The sequence below is a fragment of the Drosophila navojoa genome, chromosome 2, assembly GCF_054131105.1.
Source record: "Drosophila navojoa isolate 15081-1374.11 chromosome 2, UAZ_NAV_1.0, whole genome shotgun sequence".
Lineage (NCBI taxonomy): Eukaryota > Metazoa > Arthropoda > Insecta > Diptera > Drosophilidae > Drosophila > Drosophila navojoa.
Genome location: NC_142890.1, coordinates 8,182,006 through 8,201,679, shown reverse-complemented (window position 1 = coordinate 8,201,679; position 19,674 = coordinate 8,182,006). Strand labels below are relative to the sequence as shown.

Sequence of the window (19,674 nt, the reverse complement as noted above, 5' to 3'; positions counted from 1 at the left end):
TTCACAGGTGAATTGTGGCTGGCGGCGACTTCAACTGCTTAATTAGCCAAATATGTGGTTGTTGTTGTGCGGCTACTCGTTGGTAATGATATGCCAATCATAATTAGCATGCCAAGCGTAGCTGCTTATTGATTTCATTTAAAATGGCATTAGTGTGCAAAAAGCATAATGAAAGATTTGGAAATCGAAATCGAAGCATATCGAATGGCAGTGTATTCAAAATTGGGCAAATTGCTGGTAATAATGCCAGTGGAATTTGGAGCAAAGGTGGAAGGTCTTTAAGAGAACTCAGATACATACTTATGTATTGTATATGCAGCAGAGATTAAGGCAATGCCAACTGCAGCTAATCACATCCTGATTACATGTGAAATGTCGCAATGTTGAGCCGAAAGACTGATAATTTGTTTACCGAGCCGCCGTCTTAGCCTCACGGACTGACAACAAAACGTAGCCAATTAACTGCAGCCGACATAAAATCAAAAAGTAAATAAATCAACAATGAATGGAAAAAGTGCCCTCACATTCGACGCAATGCTTGCCTGTTAATAGAGTGCCGTTAATATTTCCTCCGCCTGCGCAATATTGGCCAACATTAGCTCTTGGAAACCAGGTCCACAAACAATTCCCGACTCAGTCAACAACTGCAGCAGCAGCAGCAGCAGCAGCAGCAGCAGCTCAATCGACATCAGTTTTGACAGCCCATCGACAGTTGGCAACAGTTTTCCTTTCTACTTGCAAAACAAAAGTCTGCGGTTGATTTTTTGTCTTTATGCCTCGCTTTGCTTTTCTTCTTTTCTCTGTCTCGCTTTTCTTTTGCATTCTGCGGGCCAGTTTTTCTAGCCGCCTGCAATTATTTGGCAATTTCTTACGTTTTTCAGCCGAAACTGCATTCGATTTTTTTTTTCCTTTCATGCGCTGGATTATTTTGGTCATTGCCATGTTCTCACATGTTGCCTGCTTCCCATTTTCCATTTTCCATTTTCTATTCTCCCATTTTACTTTTCGTCTGGCTTTGTGCGCATTGTGCTCCTGGTTTTTGCTGTCTATGAAAATATTTACACATGCTCCGACGGGCATTGAAAATACACAATTAAAAGGTTTTTCGAAACTAATTGGTTTCAATTATTTCGGCTTTCCGAGCAGACACCAAAGAGATGCGTCAGATACTTGTTGGGATGATATGATAGCAGATTTCTACTTATTTCGGTTGCAGTGGCTAAGGCTTTCGCATTGCGCGATTTTACAGTTCATTGAGTTGCAGTTAATTGGCTAAGGCTAAAGACTTTCAAGACTTTGAAGATCTTTGATATGTCTGAGAAAATATTCTGAAGTGTTTTCCAAGAAGTTGCTCAATACTCGCCATAAATTCGCTTAGTTATTATTCATATCATATGTGAAATAAAGTGCTGAAATGAGCTTCAGCTATTATTGTTATTTCACGTTATCTCACGCCCCATAAATCGACAAAACTCTGGCAATTAACCACAACAAAGCACAAATTATGTCATAAGTATTTTCATGTTGATGATTTTCCCATTTTCATTGCTTGAGAATTATGACAATAATGTGACAATTTACATAGCGCATCTACAAATCGCACCAGGGGTGCCGCCAACCACCCCTAAACACATAGATAGACGGTTGAAACGAGTCCAGAAACGGAAACAGTTGCATAGGATCGGGTCAGCCAACGGTTCATCAGACAGCCAAAACTAGCTGACAGCCAGCCAGCCAGACAGATAGACAGAGACACACACACTCATTAAAATTAAACGAGCCAACGCACAAAGCATTTTCCAGCCGGCTCTAGAGAGCAGTTCACTGCCCTACCATCGCAGTCGACCCAACTGTAGCGCATCTCAGCTGCTGGCGCAACATTGTCAACGGTTCTCAAGTGTGATCCGTATGGTAAACAGTGACGGGTAATAGTTAGTTTTTTAAGCAGCTCAGTCGCAGCACGCGCAGGACCAAGGCTCAACCCGTAGGCCAGGCGCTCTAACTGTTTACATTCGATTGCCACCCCAAGGAATATGTCAGCAGCAGCAGCAGCCCACATGAAGCTGACAAGCCACGCCAAGTCAGTGCCACCTAACACGATCCGTTAGATACGAGTTCCACTCGGAACGTGAGCTCTAATACTCTGAGTGAAGGTATAATAGTTGAAAGAAGGAATTTGTAGTCTAAAGACTTTTTCATGAAGGGAGACTAATACTAAGAATCAGAGAGTAGGTTTACCATAATGCTACAGTATAAGTATAATATTCTATGAAATAATGGATATAAGAATAAAACATTATTCTTTATATATTATTTGTCTTGTTATTCATACCGAAAGATATTTTCATTCGATTCAGGTTCATTATATTTTTGAGATAGCCATTTTGGACCTTATGTGGAAAATATTGTATAAATAAATATTTTTACAGTTTTCTGTTATGTTATTTAATTTTAAATCAACTAAAAATTAAAAATATAATCAAAATATATGTAAATATATTAAGATGAACATCCAGAGTAGTATAAAAATCTTTTAAAAATATATTTTTTAAGAATTTTTTTAATTTCCCGTTTTGTAGAGGGAATCAGTGGAAATTGAGCTGCTCAGAGTTTTTCGGCAAGGGTATTTGGCCTTCGGCACCCCAGAGTGTCTTCTCTAACTAGCTTAGCTCTCTTTATTTTTTTTTTTTTTTCACCATCATGATTGTCGCCATGTTTGCTGTACGGCTAATCCCCGCAGCGGGCTGTCGCGCGTTTGCCGCAGACTGATGCAAATATTTTATGAAGTGTTTGAGTGTACTTCAGAAATTAGTTCCCATGTAAGCGCTTAAATTGCGCTCGCCTACAGGGTATATATAGTTGATCGGTCTGCCTCTTCATCACCCTCTTCCGCTCTCTCAGTCTCTGGCTCTAATCTGTATGCTAGAGCAAATTGAAAAGCGTTCGGTTTTTTATCTCCCATTGTCAATGGCAGTCAGTTAACCAGCTGTTGTTTCGCCTCTTGTCAATTGTGATGTCAGAATGTCAGGCGCCCCGCCTTTCGAGAGGATAGTTTAGTGTTTAGATCGTGACCGAATCGCCGTAGCCGCAGACTCCCTGACAGTTTTGCGCGTCCCATTTGCGGTTTATGCCGCAAATCCCTTTTATTTGACAAAATGGCTTCGATAAAAAAATTGAAGTAAATTATAGTTGGCGTATGTGTGTGTGTGTGTAGTTGCAGTAATACATAGTCATAAAATTGAAGTTGATTGTGTTGTTGCCGCGTTCTGACAGCTGTCGTTATTTGGCTCTAAGGTGAGCCGTGGCGCGCTCTGGCCGGGCTCGAGCGATCGTTGTCGCCAGTTGCATTGCCCATAGCCACTCGAGAGTTGGAAACAAAGTTGCCTCTGTGGAAAGTATTAATGTTTTCTACAGCAGTCCACCAAGTGGCTCGGCTTGCTGGCTCTACAAAATAATTCTCGAGCATTGTTGATCCTTTGTGGCTTATTCGCGACGTTCAGCGAAACAAAGGCTCTCCAAAATTGGTTTGCCAATATCCGCCACATACCTCTAACTAACAACCCCTTTTGTTTTAGCACACACACACACACGCGCTCTCTGCCTCCCTCCCTCTCTCTTTCGCTCCTCGCGCCATATCCTGGGAGCGCAAACATATAACTAATACACTTTTCGGTGTGAGTTGGTCTCGAGTTGCTGCTGTATAGTGTAAAAGTGGCCACTTGGGTGGCTCAAGTGGCAACCTCGCCCAAATCACACGAGCGACAGCTTTCCCATACGCCGTGTGTGCTGCGACTGCGACTGCCACTGTTGCTGGGCTCGAAGCTTTGTCAAAGTCGATTTGTTACATTCTCAAGTGCTCGAAGGCCCGTTACGAACCCCCCTTCTCCTCTCCTTTCAATATTTGCAATGCACTTGGTGCACGGTCGCCTCTGTTTTGGAATGCAGCAGCAGCACAGGGTTGCCCAAATTACCGTTACGCCTCTGGGGTGGCTCGTTCTGAGCGCTCGTTATTTTGACATATGGCCCTATCGATGTTGTTGATGACGCTCCTGGTCAAAGGTGGTGCAAGCCACAGCCGCCACTGCCACTGCCACCGCCACCGCCACCGCTGGTCCTCAAGCTGCAATGATGACGCGACTGCTTTTCACTTTTTAGCGTTGCGGGTCAACTTGCGCCGTGTTCCCAGGACTTGCACTTGTACTTGTACGGGACTTGCGTGATACGATAATAGCTTCATTCACGGATGCGCCATGCACCTGATGACCACCTGCTTTATTGACCGGAAGTTGAAAAGTTTCAAACTTTTCCCGACCACCAACAGGAGTGTTCGACCAGGTTTATTCCTGGGTTGGGGCTTCACAGCGGCTGGGGGCGACTCATGTAACAGCTTAATTAAATGAAATATTCCGTCTACTTAAATAATAGTTTATCGACACACACACACACATGAATAGCTCGCCATATAATAAGCACTTCTAGACAGCTGCGACGCCATTTTGACATTGCGTTTGGACTGGATAATGTTTTCTTTTTTTCCAGCCAGATTGCGAGTTACCCTAATGAACTATCTGCGCAGTCGACTAGCGCCTCGGGGCAGTGAGCGGTCGTCGGCTTTGTTATGCTAACAACAGAAAGCAAATTTAAAGACAACATCAAATGGAAAGGCAACAAATTCAATTAAGCTGCGACGTCATCAGTTGCCCCGAGGCAGCCGCAGAGGAACAGCTTCCTGCGTCGATGCGCATGCAGCAAATGCAAGCAGTTGTATGGCAATTCTGGCAGCGCATAAGTTTCCCATACTAAGCCCCTATGCCAGAGAGAACGAGAGAGGGGTGGAGTGGCTTGGAACACACACAACGCTCCGTCGTCTTGGTGGTCCGGCGAGGCTCAGCTTTTGATTGAGCATCAGAAAGTAATAATCTTCGACATGCCCATATAAAACTGTCGCATAACACTTGTTTGCCTGTCAATATTCGCAGCGAAATTCGAGCGAAACACTCTCCGAGGATCTCCGAAATGCGGGCAATGGCAACTTTCTTGAGGTTAAACGCAAGTTGCTCTTGAGCTCTCAAGTATCAGTCGAAGCCCGGCAGCCTTTGTTCGTTGGGATCGTCGCGATTTGCCCTCAATATTTTTCTCACCTCCAGGAGGTCCACTCATCAGCTGCCCTCGGGCCCTATTGTGCCCTACGCAGATTGTAACAATAAAAAACTGAAGACTTACGCGGACTTAGACTCGGGCATCAAGTACTTAAGAGCATAAAAGACGCTAGGATGTGCCAATGTGCCAAGTACTTTTGATTAGCAAACGCTTCACTGGTTTTGATTGTCAACTCGGCTCTGGGAATCTGATCTTCTGATCTGCTGCTGGAGCCTCCTGCGGCTGCAGCTGCTACTACTGCCTTGCACTAGTTCTGCTAATAAACATCATTAGATACGTCCAAACGTCAAATTAACTAGCTAAGCGCTAACAACAATGCCACCGCCTCGGAGCCTTTGCGAGAATGCAAATCGAGTTTTCCACAGAAAAACAGCCATTTGCCCACTAAAGTAAGTTAAGCTGCCGTACAGGCTGCGGGGCAGGGCCGAGGCTTAGTCTTTAGTCCATAAGCCATACAACAATTAGAATTAGAGAAGATGAATATGTGTATATATTATCTCCCTCCCGCTCGCTCGCTTATCTGTGCGGCAGATATAGGAAATTGATCTGGCGATAAATCGAGCTACTCAATTTACAAAAACAACGCCGCCCTGGTACCGCTTTGACTTCTACTGGCTGCCGTTCGGTTGGCCGAGCAACTCGAACCAACTCGCCCTGGGACTGACTTCAGGTACAACAATGAGGCAAACGGAAGCCGGATTTGCAGCTTGCGTCTTGCGGCTTGCTGGCAAGGATCGCACGGATGTTTAATATTTTGGCTTAGAGACATTCTCATTATATTTGAAAACAATGGCCCATGATGCGGCCTTGTCGACCGCCCGGCCAGGATTTGAGCGTTTAGCAAAAGGGTAATCCAGCCCATTAAAATCTATTTGCATACTCATATTTTTGTTTCGCTAGGTAATTGCGCATGGATAACCGCCTCACCAACGCAATGATCCACACAGACATCGAGCTCGGCCTCGGACGCGGACTCGAACTCGAGCTAGGAGTGGCAATCGGAGTGCGGCTCGCTTCGAGACCTGTCGTCGGAGCTAAGCTAGCCGAAAACCTGCCACAGACGCTGGGATACGTGTCTTTCCACACCTGCCCCGGTAAGCAGGTCTGCGGATCTGCGGATCTGTGGCATTCGCTTACGCGAATTGCGTTAATCACACACGTCGCCCTTCATTGAGGACGCGGATTACTTAATCAACGAAAATCTATGAATTAAAAGTGTTACCGAAAATCCGCCAGCTTCGAGCCAGATTCCGACGAAGTTCAGCCCGCAGAGCCACTTGAGCTGAAGAGTTGCAGCAGCGATTGATCTGAGCTGGCTCCGGCTTAGCCCACACACCCACCCAGCGCTGGGAGGGAGTTGAAGTTCAGTCCTGAGCTGATTTAAAGCAGTTCAAGTGGACCGTACGGGCCCAAAGCTTGTGACACAAGTTAGTCTCTCGGCTGATTGGTGGCTTAATCAGGGATTTCAATTAGAGCCAATGGTTTAGTAAGGGCTTGCTCCACATTTTGCCAGGGGAAATCAATAAGTGCAAATTTTCTCTTTTTATTGCGAATGCGAAAAAAAGGGAAAACTACAAATTAAGACCTAAACAATGCAAAGCCAACAATGTGCAGAAAAACGTTACTGATGACAGAATGATGAGGATTAAACCAACACAGGCGCACAGCTAGGACTACGACTGTAACAACAACAACCACAATTGCATAGAGACATACCACGCACACGCACACACACACACACACACATACAGCCGTCGTCGTCGCCTCTGAGTCTATTAAAAGTCTAAAGGCAGATAATAAAGGGCCATTAGGACTTAAAAGGGCTCAACAACCCAGCGGCAGCAGTCGAAACGCTTTGTGCCCTCAGAGACGGCAAAATTTGTGCCGGATTCAACAGCAGCAGCACCAATAACAACAACAACATCAAGAACAACAACAGCATCTGCAGCATCCAAGCAGAGTCGAGCATGGACCTTGGCAAAGTCGAAATGGCAGCAGCAACGAAGCATATTTAATTCCAAATCCCCGCAAGCATTGAGCCATGGGTGCTATGGGTTAGGGTAGGTTTTTGCACTATGCTCCTGAAACTGAATGTGTGTCAGTGCCATAGACATCACACACACCTATATATATATATATATATATCTATATTGAGAATATATTTGTATGGATGCATTCAACATTTCTATTTACTTTGGCCAACGCAATTTCAACAATTTTGCAGCAGCCAGCCAAAACGATTGGCAACTGTTTTCCTCGTTCCTTGTTTGTTCAGCCTTCAGTCGAAGGGATACTACATACATTATGGCATGCCCGGTCCCATGTGCCATTGTCAAAGGATTCAATTGCTATAGTCTGCCATGGACATAGCAGCGATCCAACGCCGCTCGACAAAGTCATCAAAAGTGAATTTTTGCTTTTTAACTTTTTGAATTCTGTTTTGTACGCAGCCAGGCAGCCCGGCAACCAGGCATCTAGGCCAAGGGCAGCGAGTAAACCAGTCGAGGGGACAGCGATTTGGAGCGGCCATTTTAAAGCCAACTGCCATTCCAAATTAATCCCGACTTTGGTTTGTTGATGTGGAAAAACTATGCTAATTTGTTTGATTTCAATCCCAAATGCAGCAGATCTTTTGTTCATGGATTTGCATAATGCATTTCAGATTACCTTGACGGGCACTGCGGTTGGTCCTACGCCTTTTTTGTGAGCTCCCAAAAGAAGTCGTTGAAAAGGTTAAATAGTCTTTTTTTAGTTTAATATCATCTCGCATGCCAGTCTAATATTAAATTTATAAATAAATAGAATACCGAAAATTTTTTATAATTTAATTACAAACGGATCTTCAAATTTGTTTCTGAAGAAATGTTTTTATCATACTAAATGCCAAGATAATAAACTGATAAATAATTTAGTTGTCTATCTTTCCTCTTTCACTTTGATTTGCAAAAATAAAGAATAAATGATAAAATGTACTTTGTGAAATTTATAATAATTATAGAACCTTTATTTTAATCTAAACTGAACTTATTTTGGATCATTGCAACTTTGGAAATGAAAACATCTCAATGAATTCTATGCTAACAATATCTAACATTATCCAATATATTTTTGTATATCACAGACATTAATAAATATATTTTATCTACATACGATTACATCTAAATATTCACCCATATTCCGAGATAAGAAATACCCCCATTAAATAATTCATAAAATTGTTTGTTTTGAGAGTAGCTTTAGCTGTTTATATATTTTTTTATATTTTATATTTTTTCTATGCTAATTTCATTAAACATATATGATATGTACTTAGATATTAATAAAACTTAAAAAAAAAGTTTCAACTTTTTCGAATAATGCTTGAATCACGTTGTGAAAAAGATGTACGTATAACGAATACATTTTAAGGCTCAGATCCAAGAGATTTGTAAGCTTTCTGCAGCAGTTCACTGTTGAATATTGTCCAATGGTCACTGTCACTGTCTCAGCCAGTGTAACCCGTCAACCTCCTCAACTCTCAACTTTCAACTCCCGACTTCCAACTCCTCAACTCCAATCAAACTTTCAGATATCACAGTTTCCAGCACTACGAAGGCACTTCAAGTGCGCGGACGCGGTCTTGCCGACGGCAATGCAAGTCCTTCCAACTTCGATGCAATTCAACTTAGACTGGGCCTCAGATCTTGCGTTGGCTGTACATGTCCGAAATGAGACGCACAATGGTAATATCGCCAATGGTCTTGCGGAAGAACAGCTCCTCGATCGTGAAGCTGGACACCTTGTGCATCAGAGAGACGACGCCGAGCAGCGTCTGGAAGCGCAGCGGCTGGTTGGGATGCGTGCGCGAGATGTAGTTGTGGAGTGCGTTGCGGGCATCGTTGTGCATGGACGCCACCTTGTTGGACTCCAGGAGGCCACGAGACTCAGCCGAGGCACTGGAGTTGGGGCTGCCGCTGCCAGTTAGTATGGAGCTGTTGGCCAGGTCCTCAGTCGAGCTAGCAGCGGGCGGCGACTTGCGGAAGAGCGAAATGGCACGCAGGCACTCGTACTCCGTGCTGTCGATGTTCAGATGACACAGCTGGTTCAGCACATCCTGGAAGGCGTGCACCTCGCGGGCAACAACGCTCACAATGTCGCGATTGGAGTTCTCTGACTCGTAGACGAAGAGCAGCTGGGCAAAGTTCATGGGCATGAGATACTGGGCCATGGCCAGGATGAAGAACTCCTTCCAGGACTCTTCCAGCAGCAGCAGCTGGTCGGGCATAGGCAGCTCGGTGAAGGCACGCACACTTTTGATCCAGTTCACGTTCTTGAAAAGATGCTCCGCAGCCGTTTCCTTGATATGCTCGGCGGCCATTAGCGGCGGCGTCGGTGGCAGCGCCCGGGTGGCCAGCGCATTCATGTAGGCGGCGGTGGGTGAGAAGAAGCCGTGATGGCCCTGGTGCACAGGGTGGTGTGGCACACGCGGCACCGAAAGGTCGAGTACGGCAGCAGGCGGTGGGGGCTGGAAGGCGTGATGGTGTCCACGTTGCACGCTCGGAATGGGCATCGGCAGGCCGGGAAATCCAGTGAGTGCGGCTGTATTCATGAGTATCTCTGGCGGTATCTGCGGCATCTCGGCGGCACCCATCATTGCATCCTTGTACATGGCCATGTGACGGCGCAGCGTTGAGTTGCGTGGTCCGCGCTCATGCTGCACGGCATCCTTGTTCATGCCCACCTCAAAGCACTTGCGCAGTCGGCAGGCGCGGCACTGATTACGGTGCGTCTTGTCGACGACGCAGAGTCCCTGCTTCTGTGACTTGCAGACGTACTGGCGAGAGCGTCGGATGCTGCGCTTGAAGAAGCCAGCGCAGCCATCGCAGGCATAGATGCCGTAATGCTTGCCGGAGCTGTGATCTCGGCAGACCTTGCACGGCACATGGTACAGGATGCGACCTGAAGGAAACAGAAGAGATAAAGTTTGAGTTAGTTTGTTTCTCTTGAGTGGAGCGGGGATGGAGTTTGCTCCTCAACTAAGTTAGATGGAACCAATACTTACTGGATGCAGCTGGCGACAGCCGAACGCTGTTGTATTTCTGATCCATCATGTCTGGCGAACCCTCCGACGATTGCATACCGATGTGGGGCGTAATTTTGGCGATTTATTAGGCACAATTTCAGCAGAATAAAAACACACACACGCACACTTTTCACTTAGCGCAATTTCCAAATTGCTTTCAAATTTATGTTCGTTAGTTTCGATTTGAGAGTTTTCAGCTCTGAAGGCTTGAGTCGAACTTCTGTTTTTGCGTACTACACGGCGACGACGTGGACGAGCGAAGTGGACTCGTTGAGATCACGGATGATTGTGTTGTCTGCTCACCACCCAGCTCCTGTTTTAATAGTCCTGCTCTCACAAATCCTGCCGCCGTGCCATTCAACGAGCAGTCGATCACCCCTAGGTAGCGGCCGCGCGCGTTTATTGGTCGTTGCGCTGCAAGGCGAGAGAGGGTTGGCCAGCTATTGTCTGCTCGCTCGCACGCATTGCCTCTAACGCTCTGGCTGCCGTAGCAGCGATTTATGATCCTGCAGCAGCGGCTGCCATTGCGAAAAATTCATTGAGCAGCCGTCGCTCATGCTCATTCTCAACTTTTCGCCTCTGAGATTTTATGGTCTTTTTCCGTTGAGGTTCGCTCTCAGCGTCTACCTGCCAACCGCTCTCTCTATTGTCTCTCTCTCTTTCGCTCTCACTCTCTGTCCCTTACATTCTCTTTGGCAGTGTGACAGTTGTTATTAGGAGCAGGCACATCCTCATCAGCAGCAGCAGCAGCAGCAGCACTCATGGCTGGCCGTTTATGGCGCTGGCCATTGTTGCCGCTTTGTGATTTGTGTGAAGTACCTGTGGGTATATGTCGCTTGTGTCTGTGTCTGTGCTGCACCACCCGAACCACGGTGCAAGGGTTGTTCTGTGCGGGGTGCTTTTAGTGCAATTGTTTCATTCATCTATTGAGCCAACTGAACTTTTATGATGTAATTGTGCTGTAAGCAGACTCTGCGATTGATTGGGCAAATATCAAACACTTTGAGGCATCCACTCAAAGCTGCAGCTTTAACCACTCATGCCCAACACAGCCACCCGCTCTCTCTCTCTCTCTCGCTTGCTCTTTCTCCTTCTCTTTCACTCAGCCCTAACTAAGCCTGCTTAAAGTATGCCTTTTACAGAGGCAGCTCAAATTAAATTCAAGTGGGATCATTTTAATCGCCCCACGCGTAACTTAACCAACAGCCAGCTAGATTTCCTCAGAGGCATGGGCCTAATCGCGTGCCGCTTAAGCAGATTAGAGCCAGAGGCCAGGACTAATACCAAGACGACGACGAAAACGCAGACGAAGATCAAGATCAGCCAAGGGCGAATAATTTAAAGCAAGCTTTTCACAGAGGCAAAAACTCAACAAAAGGATCAACGACCAAGGCAAATGCTCTAGCATTATAGAATTCGGGCGAAAAATATTGTACTTTATAATGTTAAGCAAGATCCCGTAAGTCTGGTGCGATTAAAACTCGAACGCCTAGCCCATCCTTGTCCCCGGGGTTGTCAGTCCCTCGCTGCTGTTGCCGCTGTGAGAACTCGAGCTCGAGCTCGAGTCCGCAAATGTAAATGCAAATGCCAATGCGCACGCATTGATAGATGACGAGACATTTAAAAAGAGCAATTATACATTTCGATTCATATTACGGATGCGTAACTTGATCAATAAAACGCTTGCGATGATAGCAACAACAGCAACACCAAATAATAAAATGAAAAGGGTCTAATTAGAATAGCAACCCCTCGAGTGGACTGATGCTGTTGCCGAGGGTAGTTGTTGATGGTGCTTAGATTGGGTGCGATGAGCATGTGTCCTGGACACCCACCCACCACCGAGCTGTCCGTCACTCGAGTCTCTCAGGTGTGCAGCATGGGAATGTGCTTGCGTGTGATGTTATTCCGATGCAACGATTCAGATCATTAGCTCAATACTGAATACTGTTGATTATGATGCTCTAGTAAACCAGATGACGATGACATATTCATTTTTGGAATACTGTTCTCTGGCCATCGGTCAATTTGAATGATGTGATGTGACTGTGCTGAGTAACTAAGGGTTTATCGTGGGAACTCATGAATATGCATGATCTTCGCTTCAATTGATGCTGTATCTAATATAGCTGACAGCTGCTGCCACTCTCCCACTCCCGGTCATTATCTAACTTTCCCATGTAATTCAGTCGTATTAATATTTCTTGGCTCCAATTTCAATTGAATTTACCTAAGGGAAATTCGCAGGAAATCTCCGAGCGCGACTTTCATTCAAGTTAAGTAGCGCTCCATTACTTAATGAAATTCTGTAACGCCGGCGAACTGCTAATCCCGCTAATCCCCGCGGATTAGCGCTAAATCCACCACAAGTCCTTAAACAGCAGTCGCGCGCAGGCAGCCAAGATACAGGTCGACACTCAGGTAGGGCCAAGACACATATGGTCATATGCCAATTGAAGGTCAACTTGGAAAACAGAAGAAGAAGCATAGTCAATAATGATATTCCGGCGAAAAGCATACAGCATATGACTTTTTAGCAAAATTCCTAAAAGACTGCAGGTTGGGCGGACGCCTCGAGCCTCGAGCCTTGCGCCTTGCGAAAGCGAAAGGGTTGAGCGGGTGGTAGGTAGGGGCGCAAGCGGGCTCAGTAGCCGACCCGTCGTCGCCTGGGTAGAGCTAAGGCTAATGATGCTGCACAAAAACTGTATTTAGCACCTTTTTGTCTTCGAAGAATGCCAAGAATGTCTGTTAGGTAGCGAGTTGCATTGGGCCATAAACTTTTATGGCCTTCATTGGCACTTTCGTTGCATTTTTATGAATCGCAGTTGATAGTGGCCGAAAGGGTTAAGACCCATAAACATGCATCAGAATCGCAGCCACTATTTAAGAATATATGCCACTACTGTATGACATTGTTGTCAGGCGTCTGACGACGCCACAAACCTAATGACAGTTCGGCCGAACCAAAAAGGGTTAGAGAATTTGGGAAATTTCCTTCATTTACTTTGGTTTGGAGCGGAAAATTTCGTGTTTTACTGTTTATGGCCGAGAAGTTGGCACCGTTCATTGAGCAGCAAGAACATTTGCCGGCTGTTCCCTTACCCTCGCCCATCATTATGAATCGCGCCAGACTTTTGATGGGAAAGTCCCGAAATGTCATTAGGTGAACTCTTTGTATCTCGTTTATGACCGTGCCGAACGTAGTTTCGTATATTTACATATTCCACCTTATGTAGATCAGGCATTGGATAAGAAACATGTGCTTTTCAGATTTCAGGTCGATAAGGCGTTATGTAAGACTTTCGAAATATTTTATCATAGATGAAAGAATAGCGCAGAATTACTGTTTGGTAATATTGATATGGAATGTTAGTTCAGCCTTTATGTTTATATATATCGATATACAGTCGAGTTCCAAAAATTCGTACTCCTCGTAAATAGAAAATCGCAATAAATCGAAAAAATTCTATTCCCTTGAATGAAATTCGTTCTCAATAATTCCCCTAGTCATTTCGAATTATCGGAAGTCTACTGTATTTATCAGATGTGACTTCTCTTAATTTTCTCCCTAATTTTCAAAGACATTTAATTGCTTTTGGCGCGTAATCGGCAGTTGGCTAGCATTTTGTCATTGAATTCACATAATTTTGGCGCCAATATTATGTAAATTTCTTTTTTAAGTATGCATAAAATCTACGGAAATGAAAATACGTTTCAGGCAACTTCCGCTCGAACGAGAAACGAATGCAGCTCCGCTCAGTCAAAGCAGAGTTCATAAAAGCAAAAAGCACGTCAACCCGAAAGTAAAAACAGACAAGTCCCCAAAAGCCAAACAAAAGGATTGAGTGTATGAGAATCGAGCCGACTGCCACATCAACAGGAAGCGACTCAGAAATCACGTCGAAATGGCTAAGCAACCAAGTGCTAGTTTCGTAAGGATGTTACCCAAGAAGTAAACTATTATAGTCCCGAACAAGATCTCAAAAGGTACAACAACTACGAAAAAGCGCAATAATTACACAGTGCATAAATTGAATCAGGGCAGAAGCGGAGACAGAGTAGGGGATAAGGGACAATGTACGTAGCTGACAGATAAGCAATCTGATCTTGAGAAATCATTTGAACAATTCATAAAAACATGAAATTAAAGTGCTCAAATGTCGGCTCGAAATTGCGTAAAGCAGGAGCCGAGCCAAATGACGGCACAAAGTTGAGCAACTTTTGTCGGGTTTGACAAACAGATACAGAGAGGAATAGGAGCACTATCGAGACTCGGTTCCCAGAGCTGCACGTGCAAACTATATGTGTATGTGTTTGTAATGAGAGCAAAGCAAAGGCATCCGCTGAGATAAGTTTCATATAGCTGCCACGGAAGCGCGACCAAACAATGGGACACACCTCCAAGATCATATGCGTGCATCGTACTCATCGTCTCTCGGAACCCAATGGGATTCGCTGCCGTGCCGATGTTAACCTGATATCTGAGCGTGTCCTCTTTCAGGCATTTGAATGCTCGCAATTTATTTATGCAACAGGAGCAGTAGCTGGAGCAGGAGTAGCGCGCGCAGAGGAAACAAGTGATGAAGTCGCTGCTTCCATTTCAGTTGATTGTTGATTGTTGTGTCCTGGTTCCATAAAAAAATCGAAAAAAAAAACGAAAAACCGAAGGCTTGCATAAGTGCCATGTCCTTTTGTGCTGCGTCCTCTCAGTTTAGTTGATCTCAGTTTCGCGTTCCTCTGGTCCTCGCAGTGCTCTCTGATGTCTTTTGTTTTCATTCCATTTGCCAGCCAAAATGACGCACAACATAACTTAAGGACTTTTTGTTTGCCTTTTTTAGAATTGAATTTTTTTCTCCCGTTTCTGTTGTTATTGCTGTAGACGTAAGTAGGATGTCCTGTTGCTGGCCGTTTCTGGTTGCTTTTTTTTTTTTTTTTTGTTTCTTGGCTTAGTCGTTTGCATGTGCTAAGCCAAGAAGATTATGTCATGCTGAGATTATTTGATTTGCAGCCAGCGATAGATGATGCCATTGCGTTGCATTTCTCACGCCTGCACCTCGTTCCAAAGACGTTTCCGATTTCATCTAACGATTAACGAAATTTTACACATTTCCTGCAAATATTTGTAACAAAATGTGTTTGTCTTTTCACTTGCCCAGCAATGATAGACATCTACTATTCCGCCCACCAGCTTTCCAGCTAAAAGTGTCGCAAAAACTAGTTTCTTTACAGATCCTTAGATCGTTAGATAGTTGCATTAGCAGCGGTAACTTTCTTTGATTCGATTAACATAACAAAGCCTGATTAGTACTGTAGCAGGAAGTCGGCAAACTCGATTGATATAAATGCCATAGGTAACCTGATTGCGAAAAAAAAGAAACACAGCACATATTGATACAAGGAAGCTGTAGTTAAATCTCTTCGATACTTAGAATCCGACGTTGATAGAGTTTTTAAATACAAAATAAAACAATGCTTTGCCATATTAATTCATTTAATTGTCTTAGAAGAATGCTTACTTCATATTGCCTTTTCCACTCAATCTCCTTGATCTAATTTTCCTCTGTATTATTAGAGAAAAAAACATGATTTATAATTTGCTCATTATTACAATATTTCAGACCTCCATGAAATTTTAATGCCGAATCAAGCTAGAGAAAAATTATAGAGTACATTAAATCATACTGTATGTAGATGAATAAAATTGTTTGTCCTGGTTATTCAATTATTTTTATACTTGTCACTAAATTTAATCATTGACATTTCTTAGATAAACACACAAAAAATACTTTTAACATTCAAAAAAAATTTGGTTACTCTAAAGATACAAACTTGAATATTTGAATTCATTGCTAATTTACTCTTTTACATACATACATATGTATATATTTACATTCATCTATGTACAGATTTACTTTTATACGTTGATTTACAGAATAGAGTAATAGAGTACATTCATCTATGTACAGATTTACTTTTATACGTTGATTTACAGAATAGAGTAATAGAGTTCAATGGTCTCACATTGTAAGAGATCATTAACCTTAGCCTTACCCCTAGATATCTTGTGATACTCATCATCAGAACAATTAATTAGGCCGTGGGAGAGCCAATGCCAATGCCAGAGCTAGGGCCAATGTGAGCTTCCACTCAGGGATACATGGCTGATTGAAATCGAATACAAAACGAAAGCAATTCAAGACATATTATCCTGCACAATAATGCGACGGCACCTGATGCGCTAACTGCCAACTTAATATAACAATTGATTCCACACTCGAGTAGCCCCCAAAAGGCAGAGAGCATAAAATAACAAACAAGGAACAAATGGGGGCGCTCGACAAGTGATTCAATCGATCGGAGCAATCATGCGGGAGATATTCTAGGATTTCTAACAAAAAGACGCACAGAATAGTTAGATAGTTGAATAAATAGCGAAAATATTAGAATTAACTTCCACGAAATGTTCTTTTCAGCATGCTTATACGGTGAAAGGATGGATGCTTACATGCTGGCCCGAAAAAAGGGTTTTCGCTAGACATTTCAATTTCTATGGGCCTTTTCCTGAATCGAACAAGTGAATGAACCTGCGATCAATCTGGCATGGATCTGGAATTGGAGTGCGCATGCGCAATATGTTTTTTGTTTCAATTATGAAATGAACCCTCATCAAGAGCGCTAACTGCCTGATGAATGGACCGGGTCTTGGGCATGTCTTATCTGCGATTTTCGATCATGCGTGGGTACAATTGACTACCAAAGAAGCGATGCTAAACTTGTCAACAGCCTTATCTAGATTTCAGCTAAGATCTGTTTATCAGTGCCAGTATGGAACGCTCTATGAATTAATATTTTATTTGTTCGCTCTTCTTTTTTTTTTTAGAACGATTCTAATTAATGCATTGTCATGACTTTCGCCGCGCAACTGACTGACGGCATTTTGATTTCGAATTCAGTTTTCGGCTCGTATCGAATGTCAGCGACGTGGGAAGCACGCACGACCCAGCTCCATCTACCGTCAAGATGAAAGATATGCGAGATCAACATGTAATCTTTGGCATTAGTACGAAAAAAACGCTTAACAAAATGACAACAACAACCAACAGCGTAGACAATGAGCGCATGTTGCATGCCCGATCGAATGTCCTTTGATATCAAACGTCTTATGGCAGTACTTATATTTCATTATGCGAAAAGGTAGCACACAAAGGCACTGCTCAAGGAGTACACATTGTTGAGCCAATGCCCGTTGAAAGACCTGTTGTCATCGCACCGACCAGCAACCGGCAACAGGCAACCGGCAGCCAGGTCCCTGCTTCTTGCTCCTGTCGCCTGTCTCCTTGCCCCTATTCCCTGTCTGAGTCAACCCCTTGCAGTTCGAGCGAATTCTGATTTCAGCCGTATGCTCTATGCTGGTGCTGCGTCTCTTTACTCGGAACGCACACTTCAACCCTGAATGTCAGCCAACCAGTCAGACAGTCTGACGATCTGCCTACGTCAACTCCCTTGCCATCATCATTATGATTGTGTGGTGCGGTTGCTCGTTGTCCTGGCGGCAGGCTTCCACCGCTTGACACTTGCAGATTAGTAAAGTGTTGAGTCTTAAATAAATTTCCTGCTAATTGCTGTGCGCACAATTAGTTATGCTCCATATACATGTACTCACAAGGCATTGCCTGCAGTTGCACTCTCCAGCTCTGAGGACCTGCAATGATTTGCAATCTTTTTGTTGTTTGTTTGCACATGTGGCCCGTGTTACCGCTTGAGGTATTTATAATTTCTTCGTTTTTTCTTCTTGAATTAACTTTTTGCCTGATTCATGACTTTTGGTAATTTTAGTTCGCATTTCCGGTACGATATGCCTCTACGAATGCAGTATTCTCTGAAATTTTAAGAGATGTTTCGGAGCACCTAATGCGATTCCAAATTTTACCCGGATTATGTGGTGCCATCTAGTCTGTCAAGAGCTATGAAGTCTTCCCTATTTATTTATTTAAAGCGCTTTTCAAAATAGGCTGTCTTGAATTCAATAAAAATAATATATATTAATATGTAAATTAAAATATATGTATATTTAATTAAAAATATACATATTTTAAGTATTTATTAATTATTTAAAGTATAGTAATTTTCTAAAAAAATATCTAAAAAAGATTAAATATATAACATAAATAAATAAATAAAATCCAGATATCTATCCAGTTCCTCTCAAACTACAAGTTTTTGCACTCACTGCAAATAAGAAACATTAGAAAAAATCGTTGCATACTTTCGAGCTGTTGGAAAAATCAAAATCGCAGCCACATATCCATAGATGGCGCCACTCCATCGAAACTGCTGAGTATAAAGGCAAACCAATGGCAAACAATTCTCTATACATAACTGAAGTGAATAATAAATATGCTTTAGAATCACATTGATTATATTTTATGCACATATTAAACTCTGCCAGAGCATTTACTGCAACCAGTTTAAGGCGCCCAATAGACTGTTTCATAAGCATAAAAAATTACTTTATGCATAAACGACGCAAAAAAAAAAAAACAAATTATAACATTTCCATCGAGTCCTTTCTAAAAATAGTCGTTTATCTTATGCATAAATTAATGAATCCCTTTAGAGCTCCTACATGCACAAGTAAGTCGCCTAGGTCAACTATCCAGCTATCCAGCTAGCCATCTAGCCAACAAGCCAGCCAGCCAGCCAGCCAGCATGCGTGCAGAGCGTGTTCACTAATTATAATGACAAATCGGCCAATTATAATGTCATGTCGTAAATTTCCAAAGCCCGATCGATCATGGTAACGACTGGAATATTGAATAAAAGTGCTCGTAAATTATGAAAAATGAATGTGGCACAGAACAAAGGGGCGCACAAAAGCTGCAACGTTTTAGTTGCAGTTGCAATTGCAATTAACTGCATGTCGAGCAGGACACTTGCTCCGGATCGAGCTAACCAAAATTGCAAATGCAACAAATTAAGCTTAAGGCAACAGCTGAATGCAGGTGAAGCTAAGGCTGAAGTCAATTTAATGAAGCCAAGCACTGGCCAGAGAGCTGTCAGAAAGGCAATCCACGCGCCACGCCCACCACATTAAAAAGCAACTAAAAAGGACGTGCGGGCGTGCTGCCAGCGTCATTCAACCTGTCAGAGCTGGCAGAGTCAGGTAGAAACGTGTAGCTTTCAGATTTATGGCCGACACGCACTGTCGCACGCCCCCAAACACAGATTCCACACAGATATCCCCAGCATGAGCCCCGAAGCAAACGTGCCCGCTCAACGTTCATCATGGCACAGACACTTTGCAGGCACTGTTCTGTTGCCGTTGCATTGTAAATTATTTTCGCAGCAGAACTGTTTACTCTGCATGCCAGGCAGGGGCAGGAGCAGGGGGCAACGCGGGGCAGTAATTGCCACAGTTGCATACAGTTCAGATTATGGTTGCAACGGTATAT

General features: G+C 43.6%; 1 protein-coding gene and 1 long non-coding RNA gene across 2 annotated transcripts; one reads left to right on the top strand and one right to left on the bottom strand.

Moving 5' to 3' along the window:
* The first annotated feature begins 4,951 nt into the window (after positions 1-4,951).
* Positions 4,952-7,869, top strand: LOC149092102 (uncharacterized). Its single transcript, XR_016196239.1, has 3 exons — positions 4,952-5,549; positions 5,692-6,008; positions 6,061-7,869. It is a non-coding gene; the product is annotated as an uncharacterized LOC149092102 (long non-coding RNA).
* A 509-nt stretch (positions 7,870-8,378) lies between these two features.
* tll (nuclear receptor subfamily 2 group E member tailless) lies at positions 8,379-10,537 on the bottom strand. Its single transcript, XM_018098168.3, has 2 exons — positions 10,202-10,537; positions 8,379-10,098 (listed from the first exon to the last, which is right to left on the bottom strand). The coding sequence occupies exons 1-2, from the start codon at positions 10,275-10,277 to the stop codon at positions 8,837-8,839; spliced, it is 1,338 nt and encodes a 445-aa protein (XP_017953657.1). The 5' UTR covers positions 10,278-10,537; the 3' UTR covers positions 8,379-8,836.
* Positions 10,538-19,674: the final 9,137 nt, after the last annotated feature.